This window comes from Suillus clintonianus (genome assembly GCF_016758775.1).
Source record: "Suillus clintonianus strain FC179 chromosome Unknown DEU56scaffold_64, whole genome shotgun sequence".
In the NCBI taxonomy this organism is placed as follows: domain Eukaryota; kingdom Fungi; phylum Basidiomycota; class Agaricomycetes; order Boletales; family Suillaceae; genus Suillus; species Suillus clintonianus.
In genome coordinates this window covers 133,800-158,696 of record NW_024539288.1, presented here as the reverse complement: position 1 = coordinate 158,696, position 24,897 = coordinate 133,800, and the positions used below count along the sequence as shown (strand labels likewise).

Below are 24,897 nucleotides of genomic sequence, written 5' to 3'. Positions count from 1 at the left end.
CGTGCATAACGATTATATTACCTCTCAAGGGGAAGGATTCCTTGAAACCGTTTGATGGGACGAACAAAACACAGCGAATTGTTGTACCGGCACTGGCAGCTTACATTAAAGCAAAGAAGGACACAGCACTAGCTCGCATTGAAGGATGACGAGAATGTCGATGACGTGCTGGCTGGTGCAGCTGGTCTATGAACGTGTATATTTGATGAACTTTTTAGGTCTCGACAACAAAGAAAATCCACTGTCCACTGACTTTAACTGAGTGCTTGTTTCCTGTCACACTCGTAGTACTGGTATATTTAGGTTACTGCCAAGTTTCATGTTGGAGGGTGGGCTGATTGGAGTGGTGGTATATATGATACATCAGAAGTGCAGTGTCCAAGACATGAAGTCAAATACAAATATCCATGCCCGCTACAAATAAGATCACTTGTCAAAGCCAATGATCCTGCTCACTGGTCGGAGCGTAATCATCACAGGATTTCTGTCATTCGTTGTTTCATCGACAGCATCATCCATATCATCATCTTCATCATCGCTCTCGGAGGCTCCTCTAGCATGTTTCACCCCGAACATGCTCACTACCCGATTGATATGTGCTTCAGATTGCTTGAACATCGGTGGTGCGCGGAGGGAATTGGCACATGCGGATAGCTCCAGGACCAGTTCACCATCCAACTCGGTGGTAAAGAGATCGAATATATATCTCCGTACTGGTAAACGGTACCGTTGCGTCGAAACGGTGTGTAGCGCACGGAAAAATACAGAGGGTGACGAGAATGCCGATCGGTATTCTGGTCGAGACTTCATCCTGGGATGGTCGTTGAATAATTGTGGGAAAGCGCAGAACTATTTTATATAATTTACCTGGCAAGTGATCTTGATGCAGCGTTTGCAATCACGGTGTTGCTTAGGTTCTCTATTGCAGAGATCACCTCCAGGTCGGTATGCGATGTTGGCGGTATAAGCCGAGAATCGCCGTCCCCCTTTACCCCGACAGGATCCCACGCAGGTAACTGGAAACGTCAGACATAGCACGGCACAGAGAATTCTAGTGCCTTACTGAAATAAATTTATCCAGATCCAAGGGTATGCATAACCCGGTCGGCACCCCAAGTGGCGACAAAGTTGCCTCCCACCGATAATCGTCTAAGATTTCAGCTCCTTGAGATGTTGAGGAGATTAACCCGAGAACGAAGAAACACGTCCTAAATTTGCGTTCAACGCAATGGACCGAGAAGTCAACAAAGTGCTTACCCTCGCACCGAGGGAATGAGAGAGTGTTCGGCGATCTCCAATATCGCAGGGATAATCTCTTCCTCTTCCAGAAACGGGAGACCGCCCTCGGTGGCTCCGACATTCCCCTATGATACTATCAATGATTTGACTTGAACACGGCGGAGACAACGCACCACTGCCCACAGGATGCTCTTGAGTTTGAGAATCAATTCAAGATCTTCACTCTCAAGACCGTGCTGTTTTATGAAATGAGAGAACTCGGAGAAATGGCCCTTTTCGCTAAGAACTTGACAGCCGAGCTCAGTTTTCGACATTTCCCCATAAAAGTGGGGCGGAACGACTCCGTCGAAGGCCCTGAGGTTATATTAGCTACACCGCGGCTGCATTGGAGAGCGGCACGTACAAGACATCTTCATCATCTTCTGCAGCCTCTGAGCTGAAGACCTTGGACAGGAAAATCTCCACTTGTACGACGTAGTAGATGTTACGTTCCTGGGTAGGCGACGGTCAAGGGAGAATTGGTGATAAAGGAAAGCACCTACATGGAACCACATGTCCATTTCTCTGTCGATGTAACCTGCGCTGTACAAGTAACGGAAGCCCATCGGAGTTGACATGAATCTGGTTTCAGGTTAGCTCTGCGTCTCAGCTTAACGCAGTAGAAGAGTTAACATACTTGAGCAGTAACGGATGTCCAATTTCTCCGAGATGGTCCATCGTTGGTTGCATTTCTACGACAAGTTGCAGTACTTCCATAGCATCGCAGGCTTCTTCAAGGAATTGGATCGCCAATTCACAAACCTCTGGCGCTTGATCATATATTTGAGTTAGAAGAAGACGCAGTGTCCACGCGACTGGTGTAACTGAGTCTCGTATGAGATCTCCAAGGTGATTCGTCGCATAAAGGCGTGTGCGCTGTGGAATGCATATAAAGCGAATGAACGGTGCATTGGACGTGGCATGACTCACGACGTCGCTCGATGTAAGAGCTTTCGATAGCACGATACGGGGATGACCATCACTTGATGTCCAGTCAATGATAGCCTCTATTATAACAATCGTGCGCTCACATCGTATAATCAAGATTCGTAATCACAGCGGTGATCAAATCTTCGCGATCGCGCAGCTCGCTAAGGTGATAGAAAGCAGTAAAAAACTTGAACTTTTCCATCAGCCTGGAGGCGTTCATCAGCAAAGTACATCAGGGATTGCGAATGACTCACTCAATGCCTTCTGCATGCTTGCTTAAAGTTCCGAGCATCTCGAAGTAGCCATAAGTCAACGTCTCGGATAGTCTGTACTTGGAAAACATAGGATCGGATTCTGATGTGCCGTTGAACTGCAAGACATGTCGGCATCAACAAAATCGCGGGGTCGACTTGATAAAATCATACAGGGTCCAACTGAGCAAAACACTTCACTATTTGCTTCAACAAATCATCTTCCGAAGCAAGGAACCTAATCCCGTCTGGACTAGCCAGCAACGTGGTGAGAAGAGAGCATCCCAAGCGCACCCAGCGGACATTGGGCTTGCGATTTATGATCAGCATGGAGCATCTGAAACAAGACTACAAAATACCTGTTTCTTTGGAAGGTCAGAAAATCGATGGGTGAACGGATGGAAAAAGGACAGTAGCCGTCGCATGAATCTTGCTACTTTGATGGCTTCTTCCAATCGCTTGGGATTCAATAATGGCCCTTCGATCAACTCTTGAAGCATCTCAAAATTCCATTTCGCACTGTCTTTTGTTAACATCACCTGGGGCAAAGTCAACTCAATCCACAGCACGGACCCGAAGTTAAACGCACCTGAGTCTCGAGCAACGACGATTGGAAAGTCTTATCGTCCATCTGCATTCCAATTTTGATTTTAACCTGCTCAACTTGTCGCTGTCCTCTTCGGACTGCGTCCTCAGTGGAATTCGCCCTATGATAACAGGTAAATGTTTGTTTCCTGGCCATCCACAAGCGCTTACCTTGGGCGTGCATTCCTAACACTAGGTTGCAGTCTCAGACGATTGCGGTTGAAGCTGTCGATTGCAGAAAGAGCAGATGTTCCGACTATCCTGTGTTCTCCTCGGTTATAATCTGCTGCTAGATTAAACACGCGAGGAACAGCCTAAAGCGGATTCAGACTCCAAGAAATAAATTGGATGCAGGCTGTACCTGTATCTTGGCAGCGACACCCAGGGGAAGTACTCTATTCGCCATCTGCATGACCTCGGCCATGAGCAGGGTTGCTTTACGTGACAGGTTGGAGCCAGTGGTGCATTCTTCAAGCATTGCCGTGAGTGCCTGTTGGTTGTTAGGTTAGGTGCAGGTGTACAATGGGTATATGCTTACATCTATCAGACCAGCATCCGTAAACACGAGGACAAGAAGGGCAATGTATTGGTCAGTAAGCTTTAGTGTTTCAGGAGCTTTTTCTGGAAGTTTCTGATCTGCGAGCTGATCTGCAAAAGCTCGGGGTTTTCGGTACACTGAGCTCGTCCTTGAGTTACTAACAAACCCGGGATGGCTAGCTGACTTACTTGTGAGCCGCCGACCGTCAATGAACGTTTTATACCATTGCGGAGCCTTGATATTGAATAGATCAAAGAACATATCCAGCACTATCTCCTTGAATGGATGTGAGTTCTTGTCTTCTGACGCAGACTCAAACAACACACTCTAGTTTCGAGAGATGGTATTCGTAGCGTATCGACGAGAGACTTGATTGCGTGTTGATTTCCCAGGCAGAAATACATCAACCCTATAAATCGATTCATGCTTTGACGGATAACACGTCACAAAATGCCTACCGCTCCAAGTCCGTAGCATCAGTTGTATGATCTTGGTACAGCTCCGCATACGATCCGCGTGGTCTGCGCCCTTGCCATAAGCATCTGTGATGGCAGAGAGAGCAATCTAGTACGCCAAGTAAAATCGTGAACACCAAGAAGAACGGCCTGCCCACCTCCAGGTCAGTTCCAAGATGCAGGTATGCGCGAGTACGAGGGGAGTCGATAATGTGCAAGAATGTGGCTGCCAATATTGGCCCAACTTCGACTGGGCCTTCACCTAGGGCATGCAAAAGGAATCGAATGCCTCCGGATCGCGCCACGAGATCAATGTCAATGAGAACTTCAATGTTTTGATCAGCCGCAGGATGATTGAAGAAAACACATTCACGCACCCATTTCGGCAAGAGTTTGTATGCAGATAGGACGAAAAGGATCTTCAGCATGCTCAGCAACTGCTAAAAATGCTCGCATAATGGATTCGGAAAGAGGGATCGTCTTTGTTCCGGTAATGCCACGTCGATCTCGAGGTTCGGAAACGATATCGACGATAGTACGAATGAGCTTGATTACTTGTTCCCTCTCTATGGCGTGTTTGTTATCTCGCGATAGAGATCTGTTCGGATAAATGTGAGATTAGTGCCACAGGTAAAAAATAAACACAATACTTCACAATGAACCACTCCAGAGGCTGTTTATGCAGCTCGTCTGCTGAATCTGAATCAACCAATGCATGCCTGACGAGCCGATAGGCAGCGGCTCGGCAATGCATAGAACATCGATCAGCGAGAGCAGGGATTATCCTGAAAATGGCATCAATAAGTACTGATGAAGGCGCGTAAAACTGCTCACGCTTGAACAACCTCGGGTAGATTTATTTCGTAGCGGACGCGAAGATTGCGTTGGAGAATGGAGACAAGCCGGTTCATTATATCTATCCTGGACTTGTCGTTGTCTGCTGCAGATGTACTGCTCGCGGACGACGGGGACGATGCTGGAGGGGGCGATGTTATCGGACGCGATAGCGAATTTAAGGATTTGATGCAGGCATTGGCTTGAGCCAGAGTTGTTCTGAAATCATCTACCCCAAATGTCAACTTCCAAGTCAAACCAAATAATTCTGCCTACAGACCTCTATCCCTATCATCACTGTCCGCCCTAAACCGAACCCCGACTGGAGGAGTTTGACCAGCGAATTTGCGCCGATTCACAGGAACTCCGTTCTTCCTGCGCCTGCCTCGAGATGTTTCTGGTGCGTCGTGTATCAGCGGTTCCAACGCGAATCATGAAGACGACGCACCAAGTTCGATCTTCCTTGTCAAAGACTCAATTTCGCCCGTCGCCATCTCGAGCTCCGATTCCACTTGCAAACGCATCGTCTCCTGTGGAACACACTGTAAATCAGTCGACATGAATGAAATGGTACATACGTTCAGAGGCAATTTGAGAAACCTCTCAGCACCCTCTTTAATCCTATTTTCCCGCTCCAATAATGCATTGAGGGTATCGAGCTGATGGGTAAATGAGCGCTTGCTATTGGCCAGGTTGGAACAAAACAAAGGAAGGATCTACCTGATCGTCGTAGTCTCTGTTAGTCACTTCGGTATCATGGAGCTGGTTCGTTGGCTCCAAGCCAGTAGACTTGGAAGATGATGAGATATTAGCTGGGTGTGTTGTTCCAGAGTTCTCATGATCGATGCTGGTGGGCATCAACGCCTGCTGTGGACGGGTAGTGATATAGACAGGTGCTGCAGGTTTTAGGAGTAGTGGCTGCTTAGCAGCTTAGTTGAGTACTAACAGACTAGAGACCGCGACTTGGTCGGAGGCTTTTTGATCTAAACTTGGTTTGCGGTTCTGTTGTCTCGACAACAATTCTCTTAGAATTCATCACAACAGTCTCTTCGTTCACCACGTACCCCATTCCTCGCTCTGCCGACATAACCAAGCTCAAGCCAACTGTCACTATGAGGCCATTATTCATGACCAGAGATTCTGTACTGGCAGGCGGCGTTTCTGACGGCGGGCCACTGGCAGCAGTCACAATTCGTCGTTGAACGTTGAAGCCTCAAGAGGGTCAGCAATGGAGCCAGCACCCGAAAATCGACTCGTCATCTCAATTCGCGCGATCTCAACGAGTGAGGTTCACGCTAAAAAATTCCGAGTATGTACAATTCAAAACTTTGATTTGCAGCCGCGTTAAAATCCGATTCAAGTGTCGACTGGCACGCAGCTTGTGCGGTCCTGATGTACGTCGTCAATTTCAAGATTCTGCTGCAGCTGGATCACCTTCAGTTGGCTACTAAGTATGATATTTCAGCGTTTCTTCGTGCATACAAAGACACGCTGAGCTATCGTGCATGTTTTCAAAGCGACGAGTCCAAGGGGCAATTGAAGTGAACAGCTCTTTATATCACCGCCCAATGATTGAAGAGGGGTTTTGATGTGGCTTGAATTTTTAACAGTGCTATTGACCCTTCCGAACGCATTCGCTGCTCGCAAACATAGAGGAGACCACAAGAAATACTAGGTATAGCGGCAAAAGAGACCACAGTTGAGTGGTAGACAAGGGGTTCAAACTTGAACTTGCTCCGTCCCCCAAAAACTTACATGAGTTTACTTAGGCAGTTCGTAACACGGCAGAACACAGCATTAACACTGTCACTCAAGATCCCTTACGCGCATCTTCGTGGGTTCTACCTTTTCTTTGGCTTGATTACAACAAGTATTTCGTCACTTGCACAATTCCAAACGTAGAAGTCGCCGCCACAGGAAAACATCGTCCACTACCTGTTCTAAAACGTTCTTGCGTGGATCAAAGGTGCCGCGCTAGTCAGTCTTTTGCCAGGACCTTCGCCGTCTCCTGCATTCGGCTAGTCAGCCGAGTTATTGACGACCTCTGCGAGGTCGTGCCTCAGACGCAGATTTTCTTTATTGAGGTGAGAGAGTTCGGCGACGAATACTATCGCATAATAGGTCACCCACTCCAATCAGGCAGAGCTTCGAGCTCATGGAGTCATCAGGCTTGTGTGGACTCTTTGGGTATAATACTACCTGGCGATGCGACTGAGGCGACTCCAGGTAAAACATTGCAATAAGTTAGGTGAAAAATGTTGCCATCAATTGTCGTAGATATATCTAATCAGTGATAGGAGGTTCACACAAGTCATCTTGCGTGGTCGGCAAAAGAGAGACTTGCAGGCTGCGGGTACCTAACCCGACGTTTTGGGAAGAACGCATGCTTCAAACGCTTCTCAGAATAACACGGTTGTTCCAGAACGTTGTGTTCAACGAGGCTAGCGGGTACCTTGACGTTTACGATAACATATACTTATTGCTGGCAGGAGGCCCTTGATGGTTGTACAACTGGGTATACTTTCATATGTTGCTATATACTACTATTAGATACATGTGATGATGGGTACCAGAATGAGTTAGTCCGCATTGATGGCCTTGATGGCCCGGTCACCAGGAAAAGGCAAGGTCCTCAAAAAACATGTGCCGTCGTTCCAGTGATCGAGGATTGCAAGCGCGAAGTCGTCAACAAGAGCTAGCCTATCTGGGTCGGTCTTGGTAGCCCGAGGGAGAGGATGTGATGTAGGTGGCTCAACACGCAATGCTTTGACCTCTACAGCCTACTTCTCAGGCTTTGCTGCTCTCTATAACTTGCGCATGACACAAGCCCACCGGAGAATCTCGTGATCACCCGAACTCGTGACAGTCTAAATTGTTGAGGGTTCAGATACGACCATAGTACAGGGTCAAACATCTTATCTACAATTGTAGCAGTCAGTCATATGCGTCCTTGTTCGTAGGGTGCAGAGCGGAGGCGAGAGTAGTGCACTAGTCCAATGCCCCTGGTGTGTTGACCTACCTCTTCTCTCTGGGGCACATACTAGCATATGCTCAAAAAGGGGAGTGGATGCAACATTAAATCCCTCTTTCTTGTTTGCGGGTGGAACTCCCGCAGCCCTCCGATGACCGGGATCTTGATCGACTTCTTGTTTCATTCATCCGCGCCGCGTCTACCCTGCATTGACACGTGAAATCATTGGACTAAACAACCTTGCGCCACTTAACGAAGAGATCCCCGCGTGGCAAGAGACACAACAAGAATGCGGCGCTAGCCAAACCCGAGGCCTGAGGAAGAGATTAATGGATGTATCGACGGGCCTTATATTGTATTATTGGTCATATGGGTAGCACCGGCAGCTGGTTGGCCGTCGTATCAAGCATACAATCTTTTGGTATATCTGTCCAAGATATTAGCGATGCATAGCGATAACAAACGATCTTCACTCACGAATGCAAGCCATGAACACCCCCCTCCACCTGTGCGCTTGCTGTTCTCATTTCAAATCTGACACGACCCTCCATCACGCCTTCCTGCAGCTCCGTAACGCTGCGCACGCCGATGTCCTGAAGACTGTGCTGGACACCAACGTATAGGTATGGTATGAACGCCTTGACGCTGCCCTTATCCTGGACATCACCCGACACGCCCTGTGCAACCTTGACCACGGATGACTCGGAGAAATAGCGCGTCGTAGCGGCGTTCTCTTGTAGCTTGCTCGAGGGCTGTGACGTGTGGTTCGTGGAGCCATTGACCTGACCAGACGCGCCCGGTTTACCCTGCTCCATAGCCTCGAGACTACCCATGCCTCGGTAAGATTTTACTCGCTTCCCGTCGTGGTAGAAGTACTCTCCCGGTGCCTCTGTGGTGCCCGCAAGAAGCCCTCCCATCATTACAGCGCTTGCACCAAGGGCGAGCGCCTTGACAATGTGCCCCACATTACTGATACCACCGTCCGCGATCACAGGAACGCCGAACTTGGACGCAAACTCGGCAACAGCGAACACAGCTGTGGCCTGTGGCCGACCGACAGCCATAACCTCTTGTGTAATACAAATGGAGCCACTACCCATGCCGACGCGGAGGGCATCTGCCCCCGCGGCAATGAGGTTAGCAGCCTGTTCACGGGTGACGACATTGCCTGCGATAACCTCGAGTTTGGGAAACGTTTGTTTGATCCACTGGATCATGTCGATCTGGAACAATGAATTACCCTGCGACGAGTCAAGGACGACGATATCAAGGCCAGCCTCAACAAGGAGCTTCAGGCGGTCCTTGTCGCTAGGTCGCGTGCCGACAGCTGCAGCTGCATACAGCTGCTTACTGTTGGGGTCCTTGCTAGCTAGCGGGTAATTTTGGTTTTTGAGGAGGTCAGATCGAGCGAGGAGGGAGGTGAGACGACCCTGGTCGTCGACGATGGGTAGTTTTCCCTTTTTGGAGGCACGGAGAATTTGGTTGGCTTCTGTAAGTGTAACGCCCTGAGGTGCAGTGACAAGGTCCATGGTCATGACCTCGTGAAGGAGTGTCTCGGGGGACTCGAACTGAACGTCGCGTGAGGTGACGATGCCGACAAGCTTAGCTCCCAAAGATCCGGTTTCTGAAGGATGTCAGAGTGTCGTTTGATTAAACTGATGTTGACGTACCTGTGATAGGGATACCGCAGAATCCAAGACGCGCCTTGATGTCAAGCACGTCTGCAACAGTGTGATTGGGAGTAAAGATGATAGGATCTGTGATGAAACCATTCTCGTGCCTTTTCACGGCTCGAACCATAGCTGCTTGAGAAGCAGGGGACTGGTTGTGATGAATGATACCAATACCACCTAGCAGGGCGAGACTGATGGCCATGTGGGTCTCGGTGACGGTGTCCATAGGACTACTCATAAACGGAGTCTTGAGAATGACATTACGAGTTATTCTGGTCTCCGTAATGACATCGGAAGCAGGAAAATCGATCTTTCCAGGGAGCATAAGGAAGTCATTGTATGTGAGACCACCGTGGACGCGAGAGTCCATGAGATCGTTGACTGAGAGGCCATCTGATCGTTTGTATGTTTCGAGATGGGCAACAGCCTCGGAGGAAGACAGCTGGAGAGCGCCCGCCATTTTTACTTTGGTCGACTAATTCGAGAATTTACCTCATCGTCGGCAAATTCCGAAGTACTGTAGAATTAAAGTTCAAGCCACACTTGCCCAGTCCTCGATCCTAATCTTACAGGCCGTGCTCGACAACATCCTCAAGAAAAATGGGTGCGTTATCGTCGTCTGTATCCACTAGAATGCTCACCGTCTTCAAACAGTCCGCTACGCTGCCGCCGCCCTTGCCACCAATCCCGAAAAAAGTCTGTCTTGCAACTTGATATCCAACCCAATACTCATCTATGTGTTTGGTCTCGTTCAGCCGCCCGTGCTCGGGGCGAGTACCTTCGCACGCACTTCAAGAACATGAGGGAAGTCGCCGCAGCCCTCACAGGTCAGTGTTCAAGTAATAGTCATGGTGATGCGTATAACCCTCATGATCGATCCAGGCTTGAAGCTTACCAAGGCCTACACCTACCTTTCTGACGTCTCGGACCACAAACAAGTCATCCCTTTCCGTCGGTTCGCTGGTGGTGTCGGACGGGCCAGCCAAGCCAAGCAATTTAAGGCAACCCAGGGTGTGTCTCGCGATATTAGACAAGCGGAATACGGATATTGATATACTATAGGTCGTTGGCCCGAGAAATCCGTCAAGTTCATCACTCGCCTCCTCAAAAACGCAGAGTCGAACGCCGACGCAAAGAGCCTTGAGCTCGAGGACCTTTACATCAAGAACATCGGCGTCCAGCAAGCACCCGTACGTGCATCTTACTCTACAATTCAGTTGATATCATAATCCCTTTGACGCCTTATAGAAAACTCGCCGCCGCACGTACCGTGCACATGGTCGTATCAACCCTTACCAGGGCCACCCATGCCACGTCGAGATCATCCTTGGTGTTTCTGGTGAGGAGGTCGAGCGGAGCAAGGACAAGGACGCTGTCGGCGTGTCATCCTTGTCGTCGTTGAACCGGAGACAGGTTGCCAGAAGGAGAATCGAGGCTGTACGCGCTTAATGTCATTCTCACATATATTTGACACGGCTGGTGATTCGACGGTATGCGACAGGCTACTGTACAAAGGCCATGTTTTTGTATGCACCATATGCATATGTTATGACACCACACAATCTCATCCGAATTGCATTCAAAACCGATATATTGGGAAACAGGAAAGATATCGAGTGTTTGAGAGCAATTGAGCAACGACAGGACGATGACAGGAGATACAATGAGTGGACGTGTTGGTAAGGATGCATGGTTAATGAGTGGACGTGCTGGTAAGGATATATGGGTAATGAGTGGACGTGTTGGTAAGGATATATGGTCAATGAGTGGACGTGTTGGTAAGGATACATGGTTAATGAAAGTAAATGAATGTACGTAGACTGAATTTCAAGTCAGTCAATAGATCATCGAGAAGAAAAATGAATGGATGTGTTCGTAGGTAAACACGGTCAACGAAAGCTAACGAACAGGAGCAGACTGATGAACCAGTCAATAAAACATTGAGGCGAACAGTGGGCAATTGAAAGGACATACAATGAGTGGACGTGTTGGTAAGGATCCATGGTCGAAACAAATGAATGCGCGTAGACTGATAAACCAGTCAATAAACATTGAGACGAACAGCGGGCAATTGAAAGGACATACAATGAGTGGACGTGTTGGTAAGGATCCATGGTTAACGAAACAAATGAATGCGCGTAGGCTGATAAACCAGTCAATAAACATTGAGACGAACAGCGGGCAATTGAAAGGACATACAATGAGTGGACGTGTTGGTAAGTATCCACGGTTAACGAAACAAATGAATATGCGTAGACTGAATTTCAAGTCAGTCAATAAAATATTGAAACGAAAAGTGGGCAATCGGACGAACAGGTGCGGACTGATAAATCAGCCAATACAACATTGAGACAAACAGTGGGCAATTGAAAGCATCGACAAGAACAACGAATGTTGTTGTTACGCCACATAGATACTGCATTTCCGGTTTAACTTTTTCCTTGAGAGGGACGTCAGTTCATGAATGTCTAGCGCAGAACACAAAATCATACTTTTTGTCGTAAAAGATATCTTCCCATTCATTTTCTGGGCGACTGAGGTAAGAGCAGATGACTTGTTCCATCCACTGGCAGACGTAATCCACACGCTGGATGTGATAGGGGATATGGCATCTCTCCATGTCTGTCGCAATGTATTAGTAATGACTAAGACGAACAAGAGCAACAATCATACCCCTGACAGCTCGCGTGAGAGGGCGGTAACGCCTGAGATTGATGAGCTTATGTCCCGGCGCATTTGGGTGGTCGACACATTCTTTGTCACCACACTGGCGCTTGACGTCGCCTACGAAAAGGACTGCAAGGCAGCATCGTTAGAGACAGGGTCAAGTTATCAGTGTCTTGAAACGTACCAAGGGTGGGTAGAGTAGGTCCAACACTGCTTTGGATCGCGTCCTTGTAGGACTTCATGTGGTTTGTGTGGCTGAAGAAGAGACGTAGAGCAAGTAGAATCGCATCGTGCTTGGTACCAATGTTCTGCGAAATAACGTGAGTGCGAAGACAATACCATAATCTTGGGTACATACCACTAAAGGACCAACCAAACTTTGTCTGTCGCACGCGGAGAACAATGCCCATGAAGCGGCATAGTTCCTGATCTTATGGCATTCCTGAAAAGGATGTGTTAGCTGGGGCCATGACTGGACAACTGAAACCTTACATGTGCCCACTCCAAGACGAACTGTACCTTCTCAGTACGAGCCTCCATCGACGACGCAGACATGATGACATCCAGTGCCCAAAGGTGAATGGCCTTCTCAAAGGAAGCATAGGTGGTTACTTTCAAGCCAGCGTCATTGGAAACGCCATAAGTCGACTTTCCAGTTGCCTCCTCCACCCAAAAGCGTGCAGCATCCTCAGGCTGGAAATCGCGGTATTTCTCCCACAAAAGGACGGTGAGCTGATGAGTCAGGAGCTCCATTCCTTGGGGAGAAGCGAAGTTGGACAGCTTGATCTTTTCAAACTCTCCCTTCACCATCGCCTTCTTGTCGCGAGGCTCCCATAAGCTAGAGAGCTCTTCAGCCAGCGAAGAGCTTTGAATGAGTTGGACCGTCTTCTCGAGGCGACGTCCTTTGTGTTCTTTGGCGCACGCAGCATTATGCAAGGTGTCGATGAATTTCGAGGAGACCTCGCGGGGGAGATCTCGAGAGAGATCAGAGAATGCAAATTGCGTGAGAGTCGCAAAGACGTCCTGATCTTCTGAGTTGCGCCAATGAAGATCAACCCATTGGTTAAGCAGGCGAGCTACGCGCATCTTGACGTGCATCGATGGGATGGGAGCTAAGTCCTGACCAGGCAACTTCTCCTTGTATCGCTCTATAAAAGCCTCGAGAACGAGTGCTGGAGTCGAGAAGTAGCGGAAGCAGAGGAAGAAGACATCTGCGAGCTCTAGGTCGTCATCAGAGACTGCCGATGTAAGGTACCTGATAAGGCCCCTTAATGAAGCAAGCTGGAGAACTCCGTTCCTGTCCAGAAATAGTTCGGTACTATCATCTGGGTGAGGAAGGGAATTTTCCAGCGTCCCATCAAACAGCTCTGGAAAGAGGGCAATAGAGTTCCTGATATTCGCCGTCGCACGAGCATGACTTGCGCGAGTCGTGAGTTTCTCGACAGGTGCCGGTTTGTCCGTCTTCGAAAATCGCCTCGAAATCTTGCGGCGCAAGTTAAGTGAAAGCCCAAAGATGCCAGACAGTCCGCGTTTCGGGGGTTTGACCGCCGGTGGCTCGACAAGCGAACCCAGTTCATTCACCTCTTCAACACATGTCTTTTCCGTCGACGATCCTTCACTAGACTGAGGAAGGTCCTGTGACGGCAAAGAAATTTGGCCGGCTTCGTTGCACTGGTCGTCATCTTCTTCTTCCGTTTCTACCTCCAATTCACATTCTTCGGGGGTGTCAGGAAGGGGCTTCATTTGACGCAACAAGCGCTCGACACATTGCATAAACCTTTTCAAGCTAGACATGATCATATCCATTAGCTCTAGGGTCCTCCAGATAAATTGTCTCCTGTTAGGCGGTTCGAAGTCCGGGTCAACAAGTGGGCGGGCGTGGCTGATGAAGGCCTTCTCGGAGAATCGCACTCCGTGTTCGGCGTGCCCGTAGGCTGAAGCGCGCCGAACGTCCATGGGGAGCTGTTCCATGGAGCATAAAATCGTAGCCAAACATTGACAAAAGATTGGTGCCAAGCCACGGATTGATTCGAGGTCTTGTTTATCAGCGGCTTCGTGGAGAAGTTTGATAGGATTGAGGATCGCTGGGAACGTTGTCTCGATGTCGAACTGTTGGACACTGGAAGAATATATGCAGGACGATGGAACAGCGAGCTTGTCACTGTCGGTACTATACTCTGACATCTGCGAAAGAAGGATAGTGCGAGGCTTCAAGGGACTTGGGGTTATTGTGTTACTAGTAGCCATCGAGGTGATACAGTTATCAATGTGGATGGTGTGCAAGAAGGTTCGCTTCAAACAACATCAGGGCTTTTATAGTGCCACATATTGAATTGTGGACGTTGTGGACGTTGTGGACGCATCATTTGTGGTCCGCCAAATATTGTGTCGGCTTTGGCACGAGGATGTGTCCTCACGTGCAACAACCGCTTCAACAATCAAAGCCACCAAAGCTTCTTCATTGACGCACATCTTGTATTATGCGAGGAAATATTCTAGCATTATGGGCCTTAAGCCTTCAAGCAGAGATATCTCGAAGTACGGTGGATATCAGACATCACATTTTCATTCTAGGTACGGCGCACCGGTAACAACTTCAAAGTGACCTGACTTGCAAAAGCAATAACTGGGGTCATTTCAGGTGCATAACGCACTATGTCCTATACAATTTGTGAGGTTAGTTTCTGGCTAGTGCGCGCTCTACTCACCCTATGTAGGATGGATTTGATGATATGGATCAAGGATCATGACAAGCTCAAAGTGTGATTGATTATGCGAAAGTCGGCTGTATTACAATCACATGCCGGTTACCTTGTCACAGACCGAGTGCCCGTAAAAAGCGGCATGCTATGTGTTCTCGGGATCCTCTTAAGTACCGGAGCAGAGTTACTACCCACGTCTCTAGCTACCATCTTCACCGCTCAACACATTTATTTTGCTTGTCTGGCTCACAGACCCTTGTTCTTCACACCCTTCTAATATTCCCTTACCAGGCTCACTGTGTTGCCTAGTACATCTCACGTAGACTGAGTACACCAGAAGCAATCAAGAACACAATTCAGACAGAATGATTACAACTGCATTGACAGAACTTCTGGGCATCCGTGTGTAAGTTAACGTACGTCTCTTGTTCAGAAGACATACACTTACGACTTGTTCCAAACGGTTGACAGTCCAGTAGTGCAAGGGGGTATGCAATGGTAAGTGACGTCTGTGCCGGTGAAGTCTGTTTAGAATGATCTGATAGTTGCGCGCAGGGTCGGAAAACCTCCACTTCCTGCAGCCGTGTCGAACGCAGGAGGTCTTGGTATGCAATATTGTTTGCTTCTCAGCCTCATCCGCTAAATTTGTCGCAGGGTTAATCACTGCACTTACCCAGCCTAACCCCGAAGCTCTGCGCACTGTGATTCGTGAGACACGTGCAGCAACTGACAAGCCTTTTGGTGTAAACCTTACGCTTCTACCCTCAATCAACCCACCAGACTACGAAGGTTTCGCGCGTGTGGCTGTAGAAGAGGGCGTTAAGATATTTGAAACAGCAGGGAACAATCGTGTGTAGTCTCGTGCTCTCGTCGCTCAACGATTCTGACATAAACCATAGCGGGAAAGCTCATCGAATTCTTCAAGTCACATGGGTGCATTGTGATACACAAGTGCACCACGATTCGACATGCCAAGGTTCGCCCGTTCAATCAGACTACAATACATGCTTCATGTGCTAAAATGGGCATTTAGTCTGCAGAACGACTGGGTGTTGATGTTTTGAGTATCGACGGTTTCGAATGTGAGTCCCTCGCCTGTCTGTTTAAATTTGATTACGACACCTGACGATGCCGGTAGGTGCTGGTCACCCTGGAGAGGAGGACATTGGCGGCCTTGTTCTGGTGCGCTTTATCACTGGTCGTGTCTACCGTTACATAGTAACATTTTGCAGCTTGCAAGAGCCGCGCAAGAGCTCAAGGTACCCTACATTGCGTCGGGCGGAATTGGAGATGGCCGTGGATTGGCTGCTTGCCTCGCACTCGGTGCTTCTGTGAGTATTGCACCTCGCATGTTCCATCACGATTTCCATTGACCACTTGCACGTACAGGGAGTGAACATGGGTACACGATTCATGTGCACAGTTGAGAGGTACGGTATTAACACTGTAACTTTTACACCTTTCTCACTTGTGCTGTCCAGCCCTATCCACCAAAACATCAAAGAGAAGATCGTTGCCTCCACCGAATATGATACCACCCACATATTCCGTACCTTGAACAACACCTCACGCGTTTACAAGAATGCAGTATCAAAGCAGGTCGTTGCTCTCGAGCAGCGGCCAGGCGGGGCGAAGTTTGAAGACGTCCGCGAACTTGTCTCGGGCGCACGAGGCAGGATTGTATTCGAGAACGGTGACTCTGACTATGGCATTTGGACTGCAGGTCTTGTACTTGGTTTGATCAAGGACATCCCGACGTGCGAAGAGCTCTTGTCGCGCATAGAGAGGGAGGCGGAAGAGATTATCGGTGGGATGGCCAGGTTGGTCAAGGCGAAGGCTAAGCTGTAATGTTATATACCTGGTTACCGCGATAAGTATTACCTTGCTCCCAACATTGTAACTTCATTTTTTTCGCCTGTACGTGATCTAGTAGGCAACCAAACAAACATGATGTGACAGTAAAGCGTCTTGATAAAAGTGCCAATCCCACCTTGGTCAACCCTCCGAGTTGTGTATCCCGAATTACGGGTGATGCTGTGCACTGACCTCTAGATGATGTGCGCCGCATAGTTGCCGGTTTCAGAATCTTGTAAGTTAAGGCAAGGTCTGATCCTATTTTCTTGTAACGTGAATCCGGCCGAGCGCAAGCACCTTTCCGGAACATGCTCAACTGGAGCCGCTCCTCCTTTGGGTTGAGCACAAGGGAACGCGGGAGGCTCGATGTACGTTTCGCCGATTTTAGATAAACTTGGAGCACATCCCCTGGACCGGCGTTCACTCAGCGTACATATGCATAGTGTACACACAATATTACTATTAGGCTAGATGTTTCGTGTCGTTGGAACACGATTTGAAGACCTTCAAGGCACTTGGTTGACAATGGGTGCAGGACGTTCAGTACACCATCAGAAATGTGAGATGATAACACCGTGAAAAGAACGACGTACCGCGTAAGTCCATTAAGTTGACACCAGGTTTTGGTAGGGAACAAACATAATGAGCGCTTAGCGCTTATAATTAGGGATCGTGCAAGGGAAGTTCGTGGGGATGTTTTTTCTTCAATGATGCGACTTAGATCTAAACGTCAATTTGACTGACTCGAGCTCGTCACGAAGGAAGAAATGAAGCCCAAAGCCGGATTTCTGTCTCTTGCTGAAGAATTGCAGTTCTACATCCTGATCTCGCTGCCATACCGAGATATCCTTCGTTGTTCATCCGTGAGTGGTACAATTTATTACAATTTGGTGTTACTGTTGTGTTGGGACCTATTATTTGACGATTGTCTTGTAGGTATGTAAGGCTCTTCGCCAGACGTACCTGTCGTACTCCGAACTTCAGTACATCGTTGAACTCGGCGGTCAACAACTGCTCCGTGTCCCTGACATAAATCCCGACAACCGCATTTCTATCTCTCGGCGCCTACAACTCCTGAGGAACAGAGCTCACGCATGGTTCAGGCTTGATGTCAACACTTGCACAACAATCTTTTTACCAGACCAATTTCGTAACAGTGGAACACCATCAATACGGGTTGCCAACAGGCATCTCTGCCTCTGGGACAACAGTGAAAAATCGGCCACGATCTTGCCAATACTACCAGATGCCTCGCAACAGACAATCGAGCGTGATTGCTATCCAAGGTCGTTGTATTCAGGTCCCTACGCACACACCTTCGAAGTGTTCATGGACCCAGCGCAAAACCTGATCGCTGTCGTGCATGCCGGTACTGGTTATGATCCCATAGCCAATTGGGGTTATGCTGAGATGTTCTGTATTGACCTCAGAGCCCTAGATGGAGGTGGTTATCACCCTCAAGCTGCTGGGCATACACTCGTTCTGTCGGAGCTGCCTGGCTGCGAGGAGCCCGTTGTCGAGCCAGAACCGGACAATGTCAAGCTCAAGGGTTTCGGCAAGCATATCGCTTTATGGCGCACCCTGCAGGTGAATGATGTAAACGATGGTTTCTGTCACCGGTGGGCGTTGCAGATTTGGGACTGGCAACACTCAACAACATCCAGTGTGAGTCCCGATCAGAGATGTTAAAGCGTTGATAGATGACATTCGATTTAGTGCGTCCTCACTGACGACATAAACCCAGACTATGACGACGCAGCTGATTTTTGTTTCCTCGGAAACGATAGATTGCTGGTTTTCAGCCACAAATTAAAACTCTATTCAATCGAGGATACGACACAGGCGCCGCAGCTGCTGGCGTGCTTCTTGCTACCTATCTCAGCGATGGATACAGGGTTTGCAGAGTGCATCCTTCCTATGGAAGATAGCTTGCAACCACCGATGCAAGCCCAACAAACAATGTGGACCTCAGACCCTCAACACCAACTATTTATATTATCCATTGAAACATTCTTTTCGACTCTCGTCTTCATCATCTCCACCACGACGTTCTTCGATCTTGACTTCTCTTCAGAGATGGCAGCAGAAATACCGTGGAATGACTGGGGACCTTCAAATTCTCGTGTGTTGCAGAATCAGACGGAATGTCGTATTGGCGTTAGTGGAAATCGAGTGTTGCAGGCATGCCCCGTAGATGACACGACGGATGAACATGATCCATCGCATATCACGGAGTTTAGATTATGTGCGATGGACTTCAGCCCGTTAGCTATTGAGCGTCTGCAGGGTGTGGGACGAGTAGTGAAAGAGCCATCTACGATAATCATAGAAACCCCTGACTTACTGCCACAGGTGACCTTGACGACGAACCTGCCTTACGTCGAGGTTGTGTTGGACAAAACATTCAGTTATCCGTTGGGCGGGATCTGGATTGACAAGGACGCAGTTTACCTTGTAGGGTCTCCCCATCTTTCAATAATGTGTGACATACTGACTCTTATCTAGTGTCATGGATATCAATCTGATATCGAGGTTATTGAGATAACGCCAAGGGCGGGAGACTAGTACGGATTACAAATTGGCAGTGGACTGCTTACTAATTAATGAACATTACGCACTCATCTGTATGTCCAAGTCTGAGTGGGATCTCTGAGAATCCGATCAGCGAGTCGTTCTAACATTGAGTCTAGAATTGAATTCAATACCACCTCCCTGTCTTTCGTTGCGAAAACGCTGACCCGCGAATCGCAGCATTCTAATCACTTTCAATAGATTAATCTTCTTTCCCCTGAACGATCGGTGCACTCTAAATTGGAAAATAATGCAGACGGTCATGAATAGCACCATAGAAAATAATGCAAGCACTCGCATCTATGAACGTGTTCCCTTCTTAAATTCACCGATTTGTGTCAGGCCGTATATATCACTTTCTGGAAGAGATGGTCGGCACCACTGTCCAGCCATGGCTACGTCCATAAACATACGTCCATATTTTTGCAAACATATGGAGGTAACGTAATCACCGTCACGGACGCATCTATAGAAAACGCAAATGTTAGGGTGAGGGTGCTGCTTGAGGATTTCGTAGACTTTGGCCTCCATGATCAGATCGTCTCCGGGTGTCCCTTATCGGGCTCGCCTGCGTCATAGTCCTCAAGCAGGAGTATGCGTGGGCGCTTTAGAAAAGAGTTTGTGGGAGCCACACCGGCAGGAAATAATTAGGTTAAAGATGGATGTTAGCAACCCTTGAAAATACGCACGGGGATGGGATGGAAGCAGCAAGACTGTCGAGGCTGAATGATGATTTGGCCCGAGTTGCAGAATGCTTGAATTGATGATAGTTGTCACCCTCCTTCCTCACAAATGACAATATGGTACAGCTTGTAGACGAGTTAACGTTCCATATTTTACAACTTGATTGACGAGTTCTCGCATCGTTGGGGGCGGTAAAATGCGAATATCTTCCAACTTGGTGTACACTGAAACTAAGTGCCAATGAGGATGAAAGTATATAGTAGTGCAAAGGATTTCTCGCTCACCAACAAGGTAATTATACATAGTTGATTGGCAGCTGGAAGTAAGCACCAGTCATCACTTCTTCGAGTGGTCGGTCAGCAGTGAGCATCGCCGTTGATTAAGTCAGGATATCTGGAAAAATTCATATCAGAAATCAGAAGGGGATCTTCAAGTTGTCTATTGTATGAGCGCTGATCGCCACCCGAAGAAATGATAAGGAGCTTGCTTTCAACTGATCAGCAGCGCGTGATAACGTGTGGGTCCTCAGTGCTGCAGCGCTCTATATAAAAGTCTAAGAAAGGTAAGAAAGGAGTACCAGAATTTACAGTACCATTACATTTGAATTCAAATCAACCCCCTTCATTCTAAACCCAGCGAATTGTTATCACCAAAATGATCTCAGCTCCCTCTCCACGCAAGAGGGAGAAAAACATAACGCAGACAGACGTCTTCAAGCTTCAGCATGAAGCAATGAGAAGAGGGTGCAGCAGGTGACAGAAATCCTCGGGATGTGCATTGCAACACCACGGAGGTATGCGACATTCCTGAAGGTGGGACATGCATGGGCTGCTCGTGGACAACTATCGTTGTCGCAACCTTACATACGATAGCAATAGTTTTACTATAATCCTTTGGGAATTGATGCATACCAGTGCCAGTGAAGAACAACACATTAAGAATACGTGCGCTATAATAAGTATGTGAGGACAACCGACCATTCGACGGGTAGATCGTAGCCAAGACTTCACCCCAAATCCTCAGCCCAGAGCGTTTCAGTTTGCACCTTGGAACTCGCATCGTATGCAAGTATGTGCGCATCGCATGAGGTATGTTTCAATTGGAAGGGCGAGGTATGGCTGAAACACGCCTGACGATGAAGACTATGCGCCGCCGCCAGTGTGTGGTTCCATAATACATGTTTTCCAGAAGGCCGTCTTCCCTGGAAACGACACGGGAACGCAGCTTCCATGAGCTAAGTTTTTGGCTGATCAAGTCAAACCGCTCGACCACTGCTTCCATGGTAGGTCTCCCGTTGGGATCGTCCTGCACCATGTCGTCAGCGAGAGGTTTCAAGAACTCGAGCCCCTTCTTGGTCTCAATTATCCGTCATAAGCAATGAACCCCAGTTTTCAGATGTGTAGTTACTTACATACAGGAACTCTTGTCTGATGGTGTTTCCGAGATAGTAGATGTCGGTGGGGAAGGGATTCATTGGAACATTGGCATTCTTCTGGAATTCTGGCACTGATTTGTCGCCTCCAAAAATTGGGTACTCCAGCGGGTTTTCCTCGGTGGCATCGTACCGGCGCGACAAGCCAAAGTCAATTAGGTAGTACTTTGGCGGCCGCTGAGTGCGAGTGAGATGCTTCACATAGCCACTGAAGTCACGCTTCATGTGAGGCATAACAGGGTGAAAAGGTTCAGGGTAGAGATATTTTGCATCCATCATGATATTTCTCGACATGCAGTCGCTTGTCTTGTGATGAGTTGAGAGCATGAGACAACTGTATCCCGCCACCTACCGGTGCGCTACGTGGTTATTGTGCATGAACAACAAGCCCTGTGATAAATTACTGGGGCGATATCACATTCAGGAGCAATTTTACTCACTTCGAATAACTGTCTAAGGCATTCCACCACCTCCCCGACGGTGTCGAATCGAGGCATCGTAAAATTAAGCAACAGAGGCATCACGAGAATTTGTTTATCTTCCTCGTTCGGCACTGATAATACATCTAGGAACGGAATACAGTGGTTCTTAGGATCGGAGGCAAGGTGCTCCATCATAAAGTATTGCCCGATTTCTACCTCGTGAGGGTGGACCGATTTGTTGACCACTTTGAGAGAAATATACAAGCCATCAGACATGCGAGTCGCATCGATTATGTGGGAGTACTGCGAGGTTCAAGTCGTCAGCCACTTATCAATGTAGTCAAATTCTTGTTTGCCTCACTCTGGAAATGTGACCATCTTCACAATCAAAAGGGTGGCACTGTAAACCTTCCCATGACGGTACCCATTCCGGAGCGTATCGAGGCCGAAGTAAGTATCCTTTATCCTTAAGCCATTGGTACTGTTGGCACCACCAAACTTCGTACACAGTCAAAATTCCTGGTCTTCGTTCGCGTTCCGCTCCAAAAGCTTCAAACTCTCTTTGAGCCCTGAGAGCCTCGTGTCTCTCAAGTTCCGCTGCCTCTGCGGCCTTGCGTTCTGCCTTCGTCTTCTTCGGACTCTTGTCCATCGAAGTTATATTGTTGTCCGTGCAGGTTGGAGTTGGGTTAAACTCACAATCAAAAGCACACTTCAATTGGGAGTCAAATAAATATACGTAAACAGGGACCCACAGTAATAATCGGCAAGTCAAGTATTTCTTCAATTTAATGCTCACATGATACGTCTATGTATGGTCCAATGAACCCCCAGAAATCAATTGCAAAGCCATGCACGATCCGTTTCGTTTTCAGCGGTTTATTTCTGTGAAAACTTTGTTCGCACAAGCACTTAAACGTAAAACCCATCGACAATCAGGTGGATCACACAGAAAATCATGCCCTCTGAGCAAAATCGTCGAACCCTTCTTATTCCTGCTAATCTTGGGACAGCTGCTCAATATGATCGATCCATCTTCCCTGTAATGAGACTGAAGGATTCAAGCACTTTTGGGCAGATCAATGTGGTCCTTGAAGCTACGCTGGACGAGGTATTCAGGATACGCGATATGGCCGCCGATAAGAAACAGGTTGAAGACCTAATTACAGAGGCGAAGGCCTCGTATGACGTGTATGTCTCTTTCCACACATGCTCATGCCAAATTCCTGATTGTCGCGATCACATTTCAGCCTGGTTCTAGAAAGAGAGAGACTACAAAAACAAAAGAAAACATTCAATCCGGTGAAATTATTCTCGGCATATCGTGCAACTCGGTTGCTTGTTGAAGCAGTGAATGCATTGTACACGGACACTAGGGTAATACCAGCCTGCCTATTTGATGTCAACTCTGATGCAGATAGTTCTGCAGACCACCTCGGAGAAGATGAGAAGGCAGTTACTCTCGGTCGACTCAGCGAGCGTTGAGCATGTACAATGTCTGCGAATTCCTGCTAGTTCTGCTAGATCACCTGAGCTTAACCTCTACCCAGATGAGGACTTGCCATCTGACGCTCGCATTGGCGGAATCGCTGTTCCACTGGAGTCACCACTGGACGAAACCTCAGCTTCGTTTTTCACCGAAGCTGCGAATTTCCTTGGATCTCAAGGGGGCCTGCTTTCCGAGGCTGATCCTGTTGCTGATGATCATCAAGTAGAAGACTGTAAGAATATTATATCCGCCTACTGTCTCCATACTTATGTGCATGGTCATAAGCTGGAGTTAATGCGGGAACTGAACACAGTCAGGCTCGGCAACCGGCGATAATGGAGTTGCGTCACCAACTATAGCAGGCTGCAGCTCTCGTCTTTCCGGATCATCTTCACCGGGACCTGGTAACACCCACTTCGTTTCAATAATAAGCTATGTTGTCTCGAGATCTGTTGTGAACACACCAACGTTGAACCATGGTGAGTCGCATAACAAAGGGTTGTGTCCGTATTTTCCCCATTTATCTTGTGTCGCTGTCCTCTAATCAATTATTTCGGCTGCCCGCCACTAACACTGTCGATTTTCGAGTTCTGTCTATGGACCATGACATCGCATACCTTATCGTTCTGATCCTTTCCCATGGTGTTTCCTGTAAGATCTGTGACTCAAATCCTCGGAAAGGCCCCGTGACGAAGTACATAAAAATAATACATCACGCTTACTGAAAGTTTAAATTTTCCAAACGGGTGCATTCATACATGTACATACTATGATGCTTCAAGCTTCAAGCATGTTCGTCTACACACAGCGTTGTGCACGACATGAGCCATTTGTGCATCGTTATCTGTACCCAATGAACTTACTTCAAGTTGGAATTTCGAGCTCCGCGATAATTAATATTCAAAATTTAAATATCACGCAAAAGTGATTTAGTGCTACCACGAAGTCTGGTGTAGTACATCATAGTAGTACTTGGTGCACGAAGGTTATGGGCGTTGATTAGCGTTGATTGAGCGTCGGGGGGCGACTCGTGTCGCACAGAGACTAGAGCCGCTGATGTGATCTAGTATTGGTCAGCACTCCGCGTGAATCAAGCGTGTTCTGTCTTTCAATTATCACCTCCGCGTTGGAGGTAAACATCGCTTGTACTACTACTTCCACTAATACTATTGGGAATCGTTGTCAGTCAAAAGCCGCGTCCAGATCTGAAACCCAAGGTCAGGTGAGTAGTACTAATTCAATTCGAATCGAGGCTGAACACCGAACATTCATCCGCTTGGGTAGTATCGGTCGAGCTGGTAACATTGACCAAGGAAATCAAAAGTTTCACCATGACAAGAGAATACAATAGTTGCAATTGTCGTCTAGTCAACTTGCAAGGTGGTGACGTATTTTTGGATACATTGATATTATGTATGATCATGATAATATGTGATGGGTTGTCTGGACTCTGTATAGTGCATCCGATTATGCGAGTAGTACATATTCTTCGCTGGTTTTTTTTTACGCAAGTTGCCATTGTACTCTAGACCGTGCGTAGGCAGTGACTTGGCACAGCCTGAGG

At 47.9% G+C, this 24,897-nt stretch overlaps 9 protein-coding genes across 9 annotated transcripts; 4 read left to right on the top strand and 5 right to left on the bottom strand.

Moving 5' to 3' along the window:
* Positions 1 to 97: 97 nt before the first annotated feature.
* Positions 98 to 5,852, bottom strand: DEU56DRAFT_817293 (Rapamycin-insensitive companion of mTOR, N-term-domain-containing protein). The gene is made up of 28 exons (XM_041353909.1): positions 5,592 to 5,852; positions 5,450 to 5,530; positions 5,320 to 5,401; positions 5,152 to 5,268; positions 4,872 to 5,100; positions 4,688 to 4,822; positions 4,415 to 4,635; positions 4,196 to 4,362; positions 4,041 to 4,146; positions 3,909 to 3,991; positions 3,771 to 3,858; positions 3,583 to 3,719; positions 3,406 to 3,534; positions 3,216 to 3,358; positions 3,049 to 3,166; positions 2,819 to 2,998; positions 2,634 to 2,768; positions 2,463 to 2,578; positions 2,310 to 2,414; positions 2,209 to 2,260; positions 1,916 to 2,154; positions 1,782 to 1,860; positions 1,643 to 1,731; positions 1,413 to 1,593; positions 1,258 to 1,364; positions 1,064 to 1,208; positions 868 to 1,016; positions 98 to 811 (listed from the first exon to the last, which is right to left on the bottom strand). Exons 1-28 carry the CDS (start codon positions 5,727 to 5,729, stop codon positions 427 to 429), a joined length of 3,936 nt encoding a protein of 1,311 aa, XP_041205912.1. The 5' UTR covers positions 5,730 to 5,852; the 3' UTR covers positions 98 to 426.
* A 2,392-nt stretch (positions 5,853 to 8,244) lies between these two features.
* Positions 8,245 to 9,975, bottom strand: DEU56DRAFT_872509 (IMP dehydrogenase/GMP reductase; the record flags this gene model as incomplete). Its single annotated transcript, XM_041355790.1, has 3 exons — positions 8,245 to 8,269; positions 8,320 to 9,466; positions 9,513 to 9,975. The coding sequence occupies 3 exons, from the start codon at positions 9,973 to 9,975 to the stop codon at positions 8,245 to 8,247; spliced, it is 1,635 nt and encodes a 544-aa protein (XP_041205911.1).
* A 140-nt stretch (positions 9,976 to 10,115) lies between these two features.
* On the top strand, positions 10,116 to 10,964 carry DEU56DRAFT_758170 (ribosomal protein L22/L17; the record flags this gene model as incomplete). The annotated part of the gene is made up of 6 exons (XM_041350213.1): positions 10,116 to 10,119; positions 10,170 to 10,211; positions 10,271 to 10,342; positions 10,398 to 10,526; positions 10,578 to 10,705; positions 10,764 to 10,964. The coding sequence occupies 6 exons, from the start codon at positions 10,116 to 10,118 to the stop codon at positions 10,962 to 10,964; spliced, it is 576 nt and encodes a 191-aa protein (XP_041205910.1).
* Positions 10,965 to 11,915: 951 nt separating this feature from the next.
* Positions 11,916 to 14,429, bottom strand: DEU56DRAFT_915188 (ras guanine nucleotide exchange factor domain-containing protein; the record flags this gene model as incomplete). Its single annotated transcript, XM_041357712.1, has 6 exons — positions 11,916 to 11,955; positions 12,008 to 12,137; positions 12,189 to 12,311; positions 12,367 to 12,490; positions 12,541 to 12,624; positions 12,675 to 14,429. The coding sequence occupies 6 exons, from the start codon at positions 14,427 to 14,429 to the stop codon at positions 11,916 to 11,918; spliced, it is 2,256 nt and encodes a 751-aa protein (XP_041205909.1).
* An 820-nt stretch (positions 14,430 to 15,249) lies between these two features.
* Positions 15,250 to 16,732, top strand: DEU56DRAFT_741328 (uncharacterized protein; the record flags this gene model as incomplete). Its single annotated transcript, XM_041348869.1, has 10 exons — positions 15,250 to 15,290; positions 15,356 to 15,382; positions 15,440 to 15,489; positions 15,539 to 15,733; positions 15,784 to 15,860; positions 15,918 to 15,966; positions 16,023 to 16,066; positions 16,117 to 16,215; positions 16,274 to 16,314; positions 16,366 to 16,732. The coding sequence occupies 10 exons, from the start codon at positions 15,250 to 15,252 to the stop codon at positions 16,730 to 16,732; spliced, it is 990 nt and encodes a 329-aa protein (XP_041205908.1).
* A 522-nt stretch (positions 16,733 to 17,254) lies between these two features.
* Positions 17,255 to 19,452, top strand: DEU56DRAFT_982337 (uncharacterized protein). Its single transcript, XM_041359888.1, has 4 exons — positions 17,255 to 17,601; positions 17,675 to 18,403; positions 18,455 to 19,192; positions 19,244 to 19,452. Exons 1-4 carry the CDS (start codon positions 17,506 to 17,508, stop codon positions 19,301 to 19,303), a joined length of 1,623 nt encoding a protein of 540 aa, XP_041205907.1. The 5' UTR covers positions 17,255 to 17,505; the 3' UTR covers positions 19,304 to 19,452.
* On the bottom strand, positions 19,342 to 19,883 carry DEU56DRAFT_817259 (uncharacterized protein). The gene is made up of 3 exons (XM_041353908.1): positions 19,608 to 19,883; positions 19,454 to 19,544; positions 19,342 to 19,390 (listed from the first exon to the last, which is right to left on the bottom strand). Exon 1 carries the CDS (start codon positions 19,838 to 19,840, stop codon positions 19,610 to 19,612), a length of 231 nt encoding a protein of 76 aa, XP_041205906.1. The 5' UTR covers positions 19,841 to 19,883; the 3' UTR covers positions 19,342 to 19,390; positions 19,454 to 19,544; positions 19,608 to 19,609.
* A 979-nt stretch (positions 19,884 to 20,862) lies between these two features.
* Positions 20,863 to 22,522, bottom strand: DEU56DRAFT_817258 (kinase-like domain-containing protein). Its single transcript, XM_041353907.1, has 5 exons — positions 22,209 to 22,522; positions 21,866 to 22,150; positions 21,778 to 21,815; positions 21,405 to 21,726; positions 20,863 to 21,349 (listed from the first exon to the last, which is right to left on the bottom strand). Exons 1-5 carry the CDS (start codon positions 22,494 to 22,496, stop codon positions 21,089 to 21,091), a joined length of 1,194 nt encoding a protein of 397 aa, XP_041205905.1. The 5' UTR covers positions 22,497 to 22,522; the 3' UTR covers positions 20,863 to 21,088.
* Positions 22,523 to 22,649: 127 nt separating this feature from the next.
* Positions 22,650 to 23,889, top strand: DEU56DRAFT_495392 (uncharacterized protein). Its single transcript, XM_041346497.1, has 5 exons — positions 22,650 to 23,035; positions 23,095 to 23,221; positions 23,274 to 23,340; positions 23,395 to 23,565; positions 23,619 to 23,889. The coding sequence occupies exons 1-5, from the start codon at positions 22,803 to 22,805 to the stop codon at positions 23,690 to 23,692; spliced, it is 672 nt and encodes a 223-aa protein (XP_041205904.1). The 5' UTR covers positions 22,650 to 22,802; the 3' UTR covers positions 23,693 to 23,889.
* Positions 23,890 to 24,897: the final 1,008 nt, after the last annotated feature.